Here is a 16,061-nt window from a genome sequence, read left to right as displayed (position 1 = left end):
CCCAGCGCAGGGGTTTTTGAAGGAAGAAGAGCCTAAAAGATTGCTCCCTTCCCTTTTATTTCTCCCTTTCTTACAATGAATATTGCTATCACGTGCCTAGCTCAGACCCCAAGGAAGAAGAAAAAAGGTTCAACGCTGAATTAAGATGGTCCTGGATCCCGTTTAATCGCCACAGGTTTGATTGCATTTCAGAACAGACCACCAAGCATCAGCCAGTCCCCAAAGCAATTGCTCTTAAGTGTGGTTGGCTGCACACGTCCCACAGAGTCATTTAATTTTAGTACAGCAGCTTCCTGATACCACTGGATTTTTTGCTTGTCCCAGCAGATATAATAATATAATCTACCATATCCTCGTGCCCGGCATGCACACACAAGGAAAGGTGAAATAAAATCAACTTGCACTCACACTTCTCTCCCTCTTTTTAATTCCAGGGCTTGTTAATTCATCACCAGCAAATTTATGGTCCCTTGGATGCCCAAGAGCCCTGCACAGTGAAGCTCTGTGCTAAACAAGGCACAACCATTCTGTAACAGCGCTGCAAAGTGCCATGAAGGAATGTATGCATCTCAGGAACTTCGTAGCATCTGAATCTGGCCCCAGTGAGGTTTCCCTGATGGTTATTCCCCATGGGGGGATCAAGTGCGGAGGCTCACGGACCCCTGCCAGGGTGCAGAAGCAGCCAGGGGCAGAAGGGGGAATTCAGCCCCAGCACATTTAGGAGGAGTCAATCATCATGCACAAACCCAGGCAGCATCAGTGGTGGCTTCCCCTGTGGACTCAGCTCCCCTCTCCAATTCTGTACCCACCAGAGGAGACAGGAGGAGGGAAACCTCTGGGCACCTGAAGCACAGGGGCTGAAGCTGGAGGCGGAGGTACGTGGTGCTTCTCAGCTATTGCACAGGGCTTTCTCTTGCAGATCGCAAGCTATTTAATGGAAGCGGGTGTCTAACCTCAGTCTTCCCATCTGATGCTCTCTGAAAAGCACTGGAGCCAAGAGTCCTCCATCTCTCTCTGAGATCTTGTTTGCTCTCAGGTGTCTAAAAATAAACATTTCTGGTAAGGAGAAGAGAAACCCTGCTGCCAAAATATGGGTGGGCTGCTTCTCCTGCCCAGGTCCAGCCCTCTCTCTAAGTTGCTGCATTGGGAACTGTGGACGGCAACGAATTTTGACAGCAAGAGCCAACAGCGCTGCAAATCTGACGGGACTGCTGGGATTCTGATGGGAACTGGCTGTGCCTGCAAACACCAAAATCACCGTCTGGTACTTTTGCATCAGCCGCCTTGGGAATCCACTCGGCCCAGAGGGCTGCAGTGCTGGATTGCGGTGCCACCAAGGTGAGTTGGGACATTCGGGTCTGTTTAAGGCCATCGGTAACGAGAGATCAATGGCTCTACAGTTACAAATGAATTGGAGACAATGATAAGCTTTCACCAGCAAATAAAGACGTAAGATGAGCCAGGAAGCACGGAGGAGCCTCCGGTCCCTGCATGGGGAACGGGAGATCTCAGTGCACTCCACTACAGATTCTCAGCTGACTTCTTAATTTAATTTCATTCATCGTCCCCACAATCAGTCTTCCCATCTTCCTTAATTAAAAGGTGAAATCATAGGAGAAAGACTTGTTTCTTATTGTTTCCGGAAGATCCAGTGCTGGGGCTTTGCTCCCAGCCAGGGCTTTCAGCTCCCTGCGTCCTGTGCATCAATCATTCATAAGGAAGGATTTATGGCAGGATGAGCTAGGGGAGGAGGCAGGATTTCAAAGTCAAGGGTGCTCTGCCTCCGCAGACTTCCTCCTCTGCCCTTGAGCTTGCCCCCGCCTGCCTTTATTTCTTCTCCAACCTTTTGTGTGCTTGAGCACGAGAATAACCAGCCAGCATGCTGGCTGCTATTAAAAGGATCTGGCAATGAATGGGCCGTGACACTTACTTGCACGGGTGCGGACGCACGTTCCCCAAAATAGTCACTACTGCAAAGATTCCTTCCTCCCTTCCCTCTCCCTCGCTGGCTGGTCCCCTGGGTCTCTCTTTCATCTGGGCTTTTTTCACATGAGCACTGATTTTTTCTGGTTTGCAGATGCCAGAGAGCGGGCAGGGACAGCCCCAATCCCAGCTGAGACCTCGAGGCACGGCTATAACGCACACAGCCATGCGATCAGCTGAGACATCCTTGATTTGCGGGTAACTCCCTTTCTTACAAAGAGATTTTATCCCATGCCCTGCTGCTCGTAAGCCAAGAGAATTATGTTCTTCATTAGTTTAAAGTCTGAGCCCTCTAGGTTTAAAAAGAGCCTTGTAGAAATACCAAGTATTTTCTGATTCCTTTATTCCTCGTTGCGATAATAAATCTTGTTCCTTTTCCATCAAAGAACAAATAAACAGGGGAAAGTCTCCTGAGAGCCAAAGCCTTACTGGGGTCTTAAAAGCACATCATTTTCTTGACAAGGTAAGAGAAATATCACCGGCTTCTTCACAGCGTAAATAACCCAGGCAATAGAGCCAGAAGCGATGCTCCGGGGAGCAGCGTGCCCTGAGCGTTTCGCCCATTCCCCCTCGGGCACTGTGGTCCCATTACACCTTCATATCACCGCTACCTTCTTGGTGCGGAGGGACTCTGGAGTGGAGACATTGGCACCGTATTTATTTGTTCCTAGTGAGCAAGAGCCTGCTGGTTACAAACTCTTTTGACTCCTCGGTGTAGTTAGCACCTAAATACACGACCCCCAAGCTCCAAGGCTGTCGGGTAGCAAGGAGGACAGTGCCAGCCCCATCCTGGCTCAGGATCCTCGTGATGGGGAGGTTGGCCCCAGCCCGCCCAGCCCTCCCGTGGCAGCTGTTCATCCTTTCTGCCTATCCCGTGGGTATCCTCCCTCCAGTGCGGTCCGGCAAAGAGCTGCTGAGTCAATTGAAGCTGAAATAAAATTTAAACCAATTAAATTTGTAAATTAAACGCAGCACCACAACAGGGTTATTTGCCGCCTCTTCCTTTACCTCCATGCCACATGCAATCCATTTGCAGGGTTCAGTGCCAGCAGGCCAGCGCTGAGGACGATGGGGCTGGGCATCTTCCACGGCTCGTGCTGAGCAGTCAGAGCAACGTCGGGTGGAATACAGCCCAGACATCACCAGGGTGGGCACAGCACGTTCCTCAACATGCGCGCTGGGTCTGGATTTCTTTTCCCAGCATAAGAGCTTGAAGCTCATTACAAGCAGTAATGATGGTGCCAGCATGTGCGTTGTGACCCTACTTGTGCCAGTTGCTTTTGGGGAATTGCCCAGTGTTCAAAATCTCTAAAAATGAGGCCACTTATTTCATGCCGCAGCACTGCTTTACACAGATCTGAAGGTCGGTGTGTCCCCTCCTTTGTCTTCCTCCCATGGGCAGGGGCAGGATGCAGTGGTGGTGCCAAATTAAAAGCAGCAAGCGGGTGGCTTGGCTGTGGGCTACAGAATTGCTGCAGTTTTAAGGTCTATGTTTAAAGGCCTGGCCAATGGGGCACCTCTACTACTGGGGAAAAAGGATTCAGGAGCCTGTGAGAGGCTGAGTCCTGCAGCATCGCCTCTACACAGCTGCCAGCCGCAGCGGGCAGAGACATCCAGCCCGAGGAAAGGAGGGGAACACGAAAACTATGAGTATCGCAAACCCCTTCAGCTGCCACACATCTTCTCGGCACCTTGAGTTTAGCAAGATGTGATTAAGTGGTGTTCCTCTGCATCTGTACCAAGTAGCAACTACAACAAAATCCACTCATGAAGATGCAGCTGGCCAGAGCTGGGTTTTCCCTCAGATTCCGCTACGCAGGTGTGGGAAGGTGACCTGGAGTGTTTTCCAGGTAGGGGACTATCCATGGAAAAAGTGGAGAATTGAACCCTCTGAGCAAGACGTTTGTCATTCTTTTAGTACTTGGAGCCTCCAAAATTGGGAGATCCTCCGAAAGATGTAGCTTGGTGTATCTGGCAGCGTTTGAGCTCCATGGGCAGGATTCTATGGGCAGAGGCTGGCGTAGGAGGGGCATAGCCTGGGGGCCAGTGGGACACTGGCTTGCTTGGAGAGAAGGAGGGTGAATGACACATCGTTAAGCAAAAGAGAAAACTCATCACGATTTTTTAAGCAGCCCAGAGCTGCGATGTCTGGGCTTAAAATACAGTCGTGGAGAAAATAAATGAGAATTCATTTTCCATTTGAGAAATAGGTATAATTAATTAGAAGGTGTTTATGAGTTTTGTAACGTGTTTTGTAGCTGCAGGAAAAGCAGCCGGTTAAGAGTTCTCCAAGTGAAATTAGGGAAGATTCTTCTGCCAGAAAGTTATTGCTGGGGATGGCGTGAACGCAATTACAGAGCCAGGCTTGCTCCAAGAGTGACATTTGTATTCGGGATAAAACAGAGCAGCTCTTCCCCACCGGCACCAAAACAAAGTAGGAGGGGAAAGGAAATCTTCAGAAATATCAAAGCATCTGGCTAAGGTGACGTCAGATGTTTTGTTTTCACGAGGCAGCACTGTTTCCCTTGGATGTCAGGTCATTACACTGAGAAAAAGAATTCAGTACAATATTTACTGATGTGCAACGAAATGAACCACAATAATAGAAACAAAATGGCTTTTTCCATATCAAGATGAGACATTTCAGTGCTGCGGAAATGACAGTGCCGTTGGTGAAAAATACTGACAAGTGATGCAGGAAGACTGACGAGTCTCATTTGGGCTTTTTTCGCCAAAATAGATTGATTTTTATTTTTTTTTTAATAAATTTCAGAGTGAGATGCATTCCTAATGAAAAAAAAACCCAAATATATCTCTGGAAATGGTCCCAGCGGCTGCAGTGAAACCCCAGCAGCCGAGCATCCGGACCGGCGCGGGAAGGTGAGGACACGGCGCGGGCTGGGACTAGCGGAGGAGCACGGAGAGGTGTCAGAAGCACTCAAGCAAGTACCTCTCTGTTTCCCAAGGGCAGGAATTGATCTCCTAGCCATAGATGAGGCTAGGGCTTAGCTCGCTGGTGCTGTTTGGAAAAGCAAAGCTCTGGGAGCCAGTTTGCTGCTGCATTCTGCAGAGGCACAAAGGTGGGCAGGAGGCAAGACTAAGAGAGTAGGTGTGGAGGGATGCTGGTATCTTACCCTCTCCTTTTCTGCATTAAGGTTAGGGTTTGGAGGTCTATTGGTTCAGGACCCTGCTACATAATTTAAATCTTCAGGGTCTGTAGGTCTGGGGAAGGAGCTGGTGGGAAGATCCCTGGGTGCTTCGGTATTCCTTAAAGCCCCCAGACTTAGTGAGTGGGCTGGTAGGGATGATGGACAGCATCTGGTTCTCTATGCCTGGGGTGTAACTCACATTTGGGCTAAGGCTCAGCAATCCAAAGGTCGAGGAGACCAATTTATTGCTGCATGGCGCAGGGCCATCAGGGATTAGCTGTCACTTGGGGAATATAACAGAGTTGGGGTAGGGAGTCAAAGGCAGCTGAATCCAGTGCACCAAAGGCTGGGAGAGCTTAGAAAAGGACTGGTGCCATTTGCAGCCCGTGCCTGGCCCACATTTTCTTTTACTGTAGGTGTTTGGTCTCAGCTGTAGCCAGAGGATAATCAAATGAATGTCATGTGTACATCACCCATGAGAGCGGCCTGTGCTACGGGGACCTCAGAGTCAGGAAGAGGGCAGGTGACTGAAGCCTGGGACATCATCCCTTCCTGCCTGCATTCATGCTCTCAGCAAAGTACAGGCAAAATTAGGGTATCTAAACCCCAAATAGGCCGGACTCTTGCCAGATGCTGCAGGACACTGAGGGTTATGAAAACACAGGGGCCTTCGGTGCTTGTGTTGTATTTTCTCCTGGTGCAGCGATGTACCCCAGTACAATTAAGCAGCAGGTGACCCAAATGAAATACTCAGGACACAAGCCCACTAACTTCAATCCACACTTTGATTCAGCAGACTGCTTCCAGGTGGCCTCCATCTTCAGCCCCTGGAAAAGTTTCACTGATTTCTCTTAAAATTAGGAGGGGCTTAAAGGCTGTGCTAATTAGCATAGATTCACAAGCGCTGTGCAAAATACAAACTGAATTGAATGTGCTTCAAGCGAACCATGGCTCTGCTAGCTTCAGCTGCATGTAATAAGCATTACTCTAGTGTGCGAAGGGGTAAAATCCTGCCCCAAATCAGGGGCGGGGCTTTGCCTAATCCTTAAATACCAGCGCTCTGTGCTCTTAAGAGTTGGTGCTGGGGTTACACAGGCTCTATTTATGCCTTTTCTCTTTCTGCTGGACAACAGGAGGGGACCTCCAGTACAGCCAGACCTCTGTAAGTACGGCTTTGGGTGCCTGCAGCGTTTGAATCCTGTTCTCCTGCCACCTCGCAGCATCTGCTGCCCTTCACGTACGCTTCTCGATAGGCACGGGGCTGCCAAGCATCCCCCCAGTTCGCGGGCGTTTTGAAAGCTGTCTTTAATACCCGCAGCCACTCTGTGAAGGCTCGCCTCGCCTCGCCTCGCCTCTCGGGCCCCAGGACCTCGGTGCGATGGGAGACCGGAGGCTGCTTTCCCGTTTTTGCCGCCGCGCCGCTCCGGCCGGGCAGCGGGGGGAGCAGCCGGGGCCCCGCTGCCCGGGGCGGCCCCGCTCCCCCGCCGGGGCGGGCGGTACGGGGGCGGCGCCGGCCTCCCCTCCCCGCCCCTTCGTCCCGGCGCTCGGAAGCGGGAGGCGCTGGCGGCAGCTGCGGGCGGTGAGAGGGGCGGTGCGGGCGGCGAGAGGGGCGGCGGGGGGGTCGCAGGCCTCTCCGAGCCCATGGGAGGCAGCGGCAGGGCTCCGCGCCAGACAGGGCTGCGGCGGGGCCGCCCTTCGCGGCCGGCCCTCGGCTGGGTAAAGCCGCCGCCCCGCGTCTCTCCTTGCGTCACGCGGTGCAAGGACCCTTTCTTGCCTGGTGGGGGATGTCTGCGTGTCGCTCGGGAGCCTCGCCGCTGTGGCCTCGCGGGGGCCGTGGGGTTGATGGCGGCCGGGGCGGCCGAACCCACGCGTGGGCCGGGCAGCGCCGTGCGCCGCGCCCGCGAAAGCAGCTTCGCTGGCGGGGCGGAGGGCGCTGCGGACACGGGGCTGAGCCGGCGGGAGGCCCCGGGGCCCCGCGGCGAGGCTGGGCTCGCCTCGCCTCCGCCTGTGGTTCTGGGTGACCGGGTTAATGGGGCTCTGGATTTAAAGGAGACTTTGAGCCCTTCTGGGGCAGGAAGGGGCGAAAAAATATCACACCGTTCAGAAAGCGCAGGGTGGAGTTGCGGTGGTTGTGTTGCAAATACTAAAACATGGATTTCCTTAAAAAAAAACCCTGAACTTTACTGCTGTTAGTTTTTCTGATGCTCTGCTCAGTCCCCCCAGATTCACAGATATTGTAGCTGTAATGGTGCTTTGTTTTAGAAGACACCCAGGTGGGTGGGGGAAGCTAAGGAGTAAGGAGAAGAAGAGTTTAAAAACCTAAAAGCTTTTCCTTGTAAGATGCTGCTGTTTTGCTTCTGCAATTAGCTTATACCTGTGGGAGGGATGCCTGGGGAGCAGGTTCATGGTACCTTCCTGGAGCCTCATGGGCAAAGTCCTCCCTGGGCCCCTGCCAGGAACTGGAGACTTTAGTGCCTGTGCTCCCAGGCTAAGGAGGCAGGAGGAGTCTGATCCTGTGGTGACAAACCCAGCTTGCTGCCTCCTCCCAGGTGCCCGGTCACCCAAGCATGGCCACCCAGATGTTTGAGGGGAGAGGGCACGCGGCCGTCTACCAGAAATACAGGTTCGCGCCAGGCAGAGAGCTGCAACAAACCATCCTCACCTACCTGCAGGAGAAGGTGAGTGGGGTATGGCCAGGCTGTAGGGAAAAAACAAGGTAGTAGTATTTACCCTCCTGGGAGCATTACCTTGGTTGGTGCCATGGGGAAGAATAAATTGGTCAGGCTCAAGGCGAGATGTGGGCACAGAAGAGCCTTCCCAGGGTTTGTGTCATGCTGAGGCCCTTCCTGTGTGGACACTGGGGGGAGGAATGGGGTAAAAGCACGGAAATTGGGTGGCCGCCTGCTGAGATGCTTCTACTCCTCCCTGCAGAGGGCAAACCCTGCTGAGCTGGTGGTGGATGTCGGCTGTGGGTCCGGACAAGGCACCCGCTTCCTTGCGGAGCACTTCAAGAAGGTGGTGGGAACAGACATCAGCGCAGCACAGATCCAGGAGGCCAGGGATGCCCCCTCCCTGCCCAGTGTCTCCTACCTGTGAGTGTCGGGGCAGCAAGCTCAGCCGAAGGCAAAATTCAGGTCCTCACACGGAGGTGGTGTTTTGTGAGTATGACTGTTGTAAGAGCCAGCCAGCACCATAGAAAATCCCATTTGATGGGATTCCTGGGATGAATGGATGTTATCCTAGACTTACGGTAGCCATGGTCTTGCATCCCAAATGGTCATCATTGACTCCAAAAAGTACCCACTGACTTAACGTCCTACTCACAAATTCCCATATTGTACACTACCTTTTTTTTTCCTTCCCCTTCCAGTGTGTGCCCTGCAGAGGAGCTGCCATTCGAGGATGCCTCGGTGGACCTCCTGACTTCGTTTACGGCTGCGCACTGGTTTGATATTGAGAAGTTCATGAGAGAAGCAAACCGGGTGGTTAAGCCAGGTGGTTGTGTTGCCATCAGCACCTACACTGTGGACATGAGTCTGCGCTATGGAAACTGCTCTGAAAAGCTGACCAAAGTCTTCAGGGAGGTGAGGTGATGAAATCTAAACCTCGGGGCTTCCCCACCTGATGTGGGCAGGGGAAAATGTGTTAGTACTTAAATGCAGAGAGGAAAGCCGTGGCCTTGGGGGGCTACAACTGGAGGACTCCTATTGGAGGATAGGGCAGAGGGATGCTTAAATACAAGGACAAGGTTGAGATGGAGTGTTAGTGGTTCCCACACAGTGCTGGGGCTGGCTGGGTGGGAAGAGGGACATTAGGACTAATAGGGCAGACTTTGGTGTGGTGAGATGGGCTACGGAGCAAATTTGGGGGTGTTGGTATCATCAAAGACTTCTGTTGCCCTGATCACAGTGAAAAGAATGGAAGTAGAAACTTTGGAAAGAGGTTTTCTTGGTGATCTTTCTTGACAAAGAGAGTTTTAATAACTCATAGTGGAAAGTCTCCTTTTAGGAACAGCAGTGTAGAGGACAGGACCTTTATCTTTATAAGATCCTTGAGTTCTTGACTCTGAGCAAGATTTCGTTAATTTTAATGCAAGGCGTATTTAAAAGTACATGCATGAATGCATCAGACCTAGGGCCAAGCAAGCCTGAGTTAAGTGGAAACTGAGAGCTTCAAGTGGTTTTGTGTTTTGGTTTTTAATTTGCTGTCTTTATAGGCCTGGGACCTGCTTCTAAAATACTCACATAACAGAATAAAACTTGTCTTGGAAGACTACAAAGAGATTTTTGAGGCCTTGCCGTTTCCAGATAAGAAGAGGTGAGTAGAAACTCCTTGGCACAGCACCAGGAGTGGATAGAGGTAGCGTCTCTGCTCCTCTGTGGGGCTGGTCTGCCGCCAGCCCAGGGACAATACAGGGGAGCTGGGTTTGCTGGAGCAGGTAGCTGCTGGGACCCAGCAAATGCCTTTGCATTGTGGCAGAGCCATGCGGCTGCATTTCTACTCCACTGGATTTAATGCAGCTCTATGCTGGGCCGGCAAGTGTGGTCTAGGGGCTGCAAGGACCCTTCCTGCTCAAGGCAAAATTGTGTTAGTTTATTTTTTGTTGGTTTATGATAATTTGAGGCTTCTGGGAAGATCACTTAATGGATGAAGGGGAAAAATGGAGGGAGAGAAAGAACCTGCCCCAGACCTCCAGGGAGCTGGCACCTGCCTCCCCACCAAGGCGTGGGGCAGGGACTGACTCCGCAGGCAAAAAGGATGCATTGGCAGTGGTGTTGGTGTCCTGGCTGCTTGAGGGGAATGGGCTCTGGGGGTAGGTCTGTGCTGAAAGGGCTGTTTGGGTCACAGACTATGTTAGATGGTTCCTGGGACTATCTCTGCTTCTCCTGTAGTGTGTCAATTAGAGCTCCTGACCCACCAAATGACACAACCAGATGTTGTTTCCATCTGTGGGACCTTTGATGGTGTCAGGTATTTTATTCACCACCACCTCAATCAGCTGTTCTTGTTCCACTGCCTTTGAGATTTAACTTGCCAATGTTCCTTTCTTCCCTGTCTCCCTTCTAGAATCACTGATATCTTTGACAAAATTCCCATGACGGTTGCTGGTGTGGTTGGTTACCTGGAGTCTGTCTCTCCATATCAAGCCTTTATGAAGAATGACCCTGAAGCTGCAAAATCCCTCCTCCAAGAGACTGAAAAGAGGTGAGAACTGCTTGGGAAAACAGGCAGGACATGGAAGACCCCTCTCACGCAGTGAATGAAGAGTAAGGTTGTGGGGACCCCTTCAAAGCTAGAAGTGAGCTGTGCAGCAATATGTTCCCTCCTTCCCCCTGGGTGTGGATGGATACTTGTCAGAGGTTAAACAGCAGATCCCCAGCTGGTCACAGCATGATTGACCACAGTTTGAGTCAGTTGACTTAAACTTTTAAGTCCATGTAGCTGATGGTGTTTTTGCACTGATGTATCTGTGTACATCTCATGTCAGAGGTATCTTGGGTTTCTTTGCCTTGCTCTTGATTAGCAGAGGAGAGGAGACCTTGACAGTTGTATCTTAACTGATGTGTAGCAAGGGCCTGCTGCAAAGCTGGGAAGGAAAGGCAGGCATCCATGTGCCTCTGATTTGCTCATTGACCAGAACAACCCTCATGTATGTGCTGGATGCATTGCTGCCTCCTGCATCTGCCATAAAGACCTCTGTGCTTTGGGTGGAAGAGACCTATCTCTGGTTGTGGATGTCGCACTGTGTCAGATGGGAGCTGGCTGGACAGAGCAAGACCCTTCCTCTGCTTCTTGTTTCAGGATGCTGGAGACGATGGGAGTTTCTTCTCGTGAAACCCCAGTGGAGTTCTGGGTGAGGCACGTCTGTGTGCTGGGGTGCAAGGGACGGTGAGAGGAAAACCCTTCTGATCTGGTGCTGGAAGGGATGGAAAAAGTGGGTTGTCTCTTAATACCCCACTTGTAACCACCCTTCTTCCTTGGGAGGAAGATCAGTGCTGATTTTGGTGATTAAAATTTTGATCTTCTGTGGAAGGCAGATGTGGGTTTCTGCCTGCTCTGTCTCCTGTCCATGTTGGTCCTCCAGTCTGCCCAGTGCTGCTCTGTCAGCACCAGAAGGGTCCAGTTTCAGACTATGGTGGTTGGATTGAACATAGGGGTGAGAATCACAGTAACAGCTGAGAAACTTGCTGCATTTCTTACACAATTAATAGTAATAAAAAAAATTGATAAAAAGTTGCATGTGGTTCTTCTTTTTGAGAGGCTGTAGAGCGCCTGCTGGGGTTGAAATAACTGTACTTCATGGGTGTTGCTTACCTAGGCCCTGAGTGGCCTTTGGTTTCATGGGGTGATGGGTTTTAGGTAAAAAGGCTGCTTGCCCCTTTCCCTGCCCAGGCTAAGCTAGAAGCTGTGTGCTGTCTTTGAAGGCCAGGCTGGAAAGGGGCGGTTCTCGCCCACTGCATGACTGTATTGCTGGCCAATGCAGGTGTATCAACAGCTTATCTACCCCAGGTTTGCCCAGAGCTGCTGCTTTGGTCCTCGTGAGGTTACTTGTCCCCAGCCACAGCTCAGGAGCCTTTCTGGGATTGCTGCCACAGGGGAGCAGGTTTGTGCTCTGCTCAGTCCCAGCCTGCTATTGCTCACTCACACTGCAAAGGCAAGATTTCTATCTGTGTTTCAGGGAGGGGCAGATGGAGGCAAAGGGGTTCAAAGCTGGACACAGCCCAGCACAAGTCCCCTCCTGTTTGTTTTCTGGAGGCTTTGTCCAGGCACAGCCTCTGCAGGGACCTTTTCCCTTTCCTGTAATTCCTGCCCCTGGCAAGAAGGCTGCCTTGATGCCATGGGCAAGGCTGTGGCCTCACTCTGTTACACCTTGGTGCATTGTTAAGGAAGGTGGAAGCAATGCCTCTGTCTGCCCCTTCTGTCCCTGCTCTGAGAGCACCTGGAGGGAGGCTTATAGGGGCTGGAGGTGCTTCAGCTGGGGTCCTGGGGCTCTTGGGTATGGCCCTGCCATGGGTGCAGGGACTGAGCCTCCTCTAACCTGGTGAAGGTGCTTGACCCTGGGCATGTCTCCATTGGGGTCACTGAGTGCTGACCCCAATTGGTGGCTCCTGAGAGGGTGGTGGGGTCCCAGGAGGACAGCTATGGGGAGGGAAGCCTAGTGCTGATGCTAGGCTGGTCTTGTGTCCATGTGTTGGAGAAGACCTCATTGAGTGGTGATGCTGAATCAAGCTCTGCTGCAGGTCACTGGTGAAGAGGCTGCACTGGGTGCAGGTTGTGGTTGGGTAAGTGGCACTTGTAAAAACCTCCCTTGCTGGGTGAGGGTGGGGCTGGTGGCTTGTCTTCTCCTGAAGAAGCACTAGAGGTCTCTCCCTGCCCGGGACTGCACTGGACAACACGGCTACTGGGAGGCAGGTGGCTGGTAGGGCTGCCTTGGCTGGGGAAGCCCCAGCCGGGCTGGCAGGGCTTGTCCTGGGGAGGTGCATCCCTGCAGCCCTGCCTGGGCAGGGAGATGTCCCCAGGGAAGGGAGACCTTGTGCCCCTACAGTGGTGGCACAAAGGCTCTGAAAAAAGTGCTTGTTTGGGTTTTTTACTTGCTTTAAATTTAAAACAGTCTCTTTAAATCTGTTCATGAATGAACTTTGCAATTGACAGCCCTTCCCTCCCCAGCATCTGCAGGGCGCTTGGCACATCCCCCAGGATGATGCACTGGGTGACTGGCCATGATCTAACACCAGGGATTGCATCACCAACATGCTTAGGCATGGTGTTGGCAGTGTGAGGCAAGCGGAGCGGCACAAACCAGTCCGATGCTGCGACAGCTGCTGTGGATCGCATGTGCTGAGAGGCAATGAAGGGTTATGGGGTGCGGCAGTAGTGGGGCTGGCAGCGCTTTGGTGGCACTGACACCCCAGGCCAGTGGGGATGGGTCCAGTGATGGCTGCCTAGTGGAGGCCACCTGATGTCCACTGCCCTGCTGCCACTGGGCCATGAGCAGGGCTCCTGCACATCACCCAGGCTGGTGTATGTTTGATTTCCATTGTTTTTTTTTTTCCTTTAAAGCTGGCTTTTTGGGGCGCACTTGGTTTTTTTTTCTTTTTTCCCCCCGTTTCTTTTTTAAGACCAGTGACTTGAGCATGAGCTGGTTCCTCCCCAACAAGCCAACTGGCTCCAAAAGGGGTCGGAAAGGAGTGATCTGGGCTCCTCCTTGCTACCTGCTCCAGCAGTATGGCTTGTGGCCAAGGCTTTTCCACGTTCCTGCCATGTAGTAGCTGATGAGTCATGGGGTGATTGCCTCACCCTGTGCCAACCCTGCCCGCAGCCCTGCCCATTTTCGCTTTCTTTATCATATGCGGGACCTCCTGCACACCTGGGATTTCTTGCTCCGAGCAAGTGTGAGTGGCTCCAGCTCACTGGCTCACATGGATCCGAGGAGGGGGCTCTACCTGTACCGTGTTCCTGGCATGGTGCTGTCTGCAGTCGGGGCTGGGACCTGCTGGGGCTGGAGCGATGACTGCCATGGATCCCCAGCACCCTGCAGACCCTGCTGGCGTGGTGTCCCCAGCCCATGCCAGCTTTGGGGGACCCTCCGCTGTCATGGCAAGAAGCTGGCACTAGCACAGTTAGGAGGAGCTGTGCTGAATGCAGCCAGGTTTTCCTGGTTGGGCTGGGGACTGGGATAGGGTGGAGCGTGGCATCGCTGTGCAAGACGCTTGCCAGCATGCTGATTCGCAGGATGGCAAGACCATGTCCCATCAGGGAAAAGCCCTTGCTGCTGCTCAGCCAGGTACCGACAGGTTGGGCTATGGCTGGTGGCAAGTAAGGCATGAACATCTGAGCAAAGCACCCATGAGATCTTCCAGGGCTTCATCGTGGCTGCCCAAAGTGCTGCGGATGCTGTGCTGGTGGCTGCGGCTTCCCTGCTTGGCTTTCACTTTTCCTTTGGTGCCTCAAGATCTCCTTTCGCCTGCGCAAAGAGATGAGGTTTCGCTTTACTTCTCCAACCAGAAATGACACCTGGGAGATAAAAGCCGCAGCGACAGGGAAGAGGAGCCAAAGGAGCTGGGCCCTGCAGGGATGTGATGCTCCTCTGGGACCTGATGGGTGACTGGAGAGTGTCCCTAACACTGTCCTCAGCTGGGGCCAGCCTCATGTGGGGCGGTCTTCCAGCCCCACTCTGGGAGCACAGGCTGCAGATGGGGCTGTTCTGGCACAGCAGGCACTGGACATCATCTCAGTGCTGCGTGTCGCTGTCTGGGTGCTGGGGACCCTGCTCCAGCCCTGCTGGCAGCTGCTGGAGATCCCAGCCTGGGTGCCGAAACACCCCAGCCTGGCTCATACCTTGGTCTGAAGGAGGAGACACCCTGCGGTGCCTGTCCCGTGAACTGGCCGGGCTCCAGCCCGAGGTGGCACTGGGACCCCCGCTCCCTCCCCTCCTCACTAGGGGCCACATTTATTTTCACATCTGTTGGGCTTTTCTGCTAAGGTGCTGTCTATTCCAGCTGAGCTGTGCCTTGCTTGGGCAATGTACATTGTTATTTATGCTGGCTTGGGGTTTTATTTCATAGTTGTGTTAATCGTGGACTTGTTGCATTGAATAAAAATTATTCTTTTAAACCTGTGCATTTCTTTACTGGGAGAGAAAGGAAAGACAGTGCTCTTGTCTTGTTCACCGAGAGGACAGATAGAGGACCTGAGCCCTGGCTGGGGCTCAGCCTTTTAACTACGGACCTCGCCCACCCTGCTGCAGCAGGGGAGGCTGGCACAGGAGCCTGGTCTGGCAGTGACGCTGGTGACTTGCTGTGGAGGGAAGCCCGGTGCCCACCGTGCCGTTGGGCTTGAGCCCTGTGTTTTGGTGTCCTGGCTCTTCTCCCAGCTCTATCTCCATCTGGTTTGGCCGAAGCTGAGCTAGCCACTGCACAAGCCACGCTGCTCCCTGTCTCTGCTCTTCTTTGCCTGCAGGTCAACAACCAGTCCTGCTTAACCTCTTCATTAATGATCTGGATGATGAGGCAGAGTGTACCAGCAGTGTACCAGACACCAAACTGGGAGCAGTGGGTGACACATCAGAGGGTTGTCCTGCCATCCAGAGGGACCTTAACAGGCTGGAGAAATGGGCTGATGGGAACCTCATGAAGTTCAACAAGGGGAAGTGCAAAGTCCTGCACCTGGGGAGGAACAACTCCAGGCACCAGGACGTGCTGGGGATCATCCAGCTGGAAAGCAGCTTTTCAGGAAAAGGCCCTAGGGGTCCTGGTGGGCACCAGGTTGAACATGAGCCAGCAATGTGCCCTTGCAGCAAAGAAGATGCATGGTGTCTGGGGCTGCATTAGCAGGAGCATCTCCAGCAGGTCGAGGGAGGTGATCCTTCCCCTCTACTCAGCACTGGTGAGGCTGCCCCTGGAGTGCTGGGTCCAGTGCTGGGCTCCCCAGTGCGAGAGAGACATGGACATACTGCAGAGAGTCCAACGAAGGGCCATGGAGATGGTGAAGGGTCTAGAGCACCTCTCCTATTGAGGAAAGGCTGAGAGAGCTGGGGCTGTTCAGCCTGGAGAAGAGAAGGTTCAGGGGCTCTTGGTGGTGCCTACTGACAGGACAGCAGACAACAGGCACAACCTGAAACATGTGAAAGTCCATCTGACTGCAAGAAAACACTTTTTTACTATGAGGGTGGTCAAACACTGGAACAGGTTGCCCAGAGAGGCTGTGGAGTCACCATCCTTGGAGATACTCAGAACGGGACAATGTCCTGGGCAACCTGCGCAGGCTGACCCTGCTTGAGCAGGGGTTGGTCTGGACGATGTCCAGAGGTCCCGGCCCACCTCCACAACTCGGCACAGCGCATCCATGCTGGCCTGACCACCCATAGGTGTATCTTTGCACAGCCTTGTGCAAGAACTTTTCTCATTTCCTTGGATTCCTTGAAGTCAG

At 52.9% G+C, this 16,061-nt stretch overlaps 1 protein-coding gene across 1 annotated transcript; it reads left to right on the top strand.

Annotated features, from left to right (window-relative positions):
* Positions 1–6,668: 6,668 nt before the first annotated feature.
* LOC309591743 (putative methyltransferase) lies at positions 6,669–11,240 on the top strand. Its single transcript, XM_082314497.1, has 7 exons — positions 6,669–6,711; positions 7,682–7,810; positions 8,064–8,224; positions 8,503–8,716; positions 9,349–9,449; positions 10,200–10,337; positions 10,935–11,240. The coding sequence occupies exons 2-7, from the start codon at positions 7,700–7,702 to the stop codon at positions 11,023–11,025; spliced, it is 816 nt and encodes a 271-aa protein (XP_082170623.1). The 5' UTR covers positions 6,669–6,711; positions 7,682–7,699; the 3' UTR covers positions 11,026–11,240.
* The last annotated feature ends 4,821 nt before the right edge of the window (positions 11,241–16,061 follow it).

This window comes from Platalea leucorodia (genome assembly GCF_965183815.1).
Source record: "Platalea leucorodia genome assembly, chromosome: 5".
Lineage (NCBI taxonomy): Eukaryota > Metazoa > Chordata > Aves > Pelecaniformes > Threskiornithidae > Platalea > Platalea leucorodia.
Note: the sequence above shows the minus strand (reverse complement) of the source record. Positions and strands in the feature narration are given on the sequence as shown.

Excerpts from the sequence above, each read along its gene's own strand:
- LOC309591743 (XM_082314497.1), top strand. The coding sequence starts at position 7,700 with ATGGCCACCCAGATGTTTGAGGGGAGAGGGCACGCGGCCGTCTACCAG. Across the intron at positions 8,225-8,502 it reads CTGCCCAGTGTCTCCTACCT|TGTGTGCCCTGCAGAGGAGC; the intron begins GTGAGTGTCGGG and ends TTCCCCTTCCAG. Across the intron at positions 10,338-10,934 it reads CTCCAAGAGACTGAAAAGAG|GATGCTGGAGACGATGGGAG; the intron begins GTGAGAACTGCT and ends TTCTTGTTTCAG.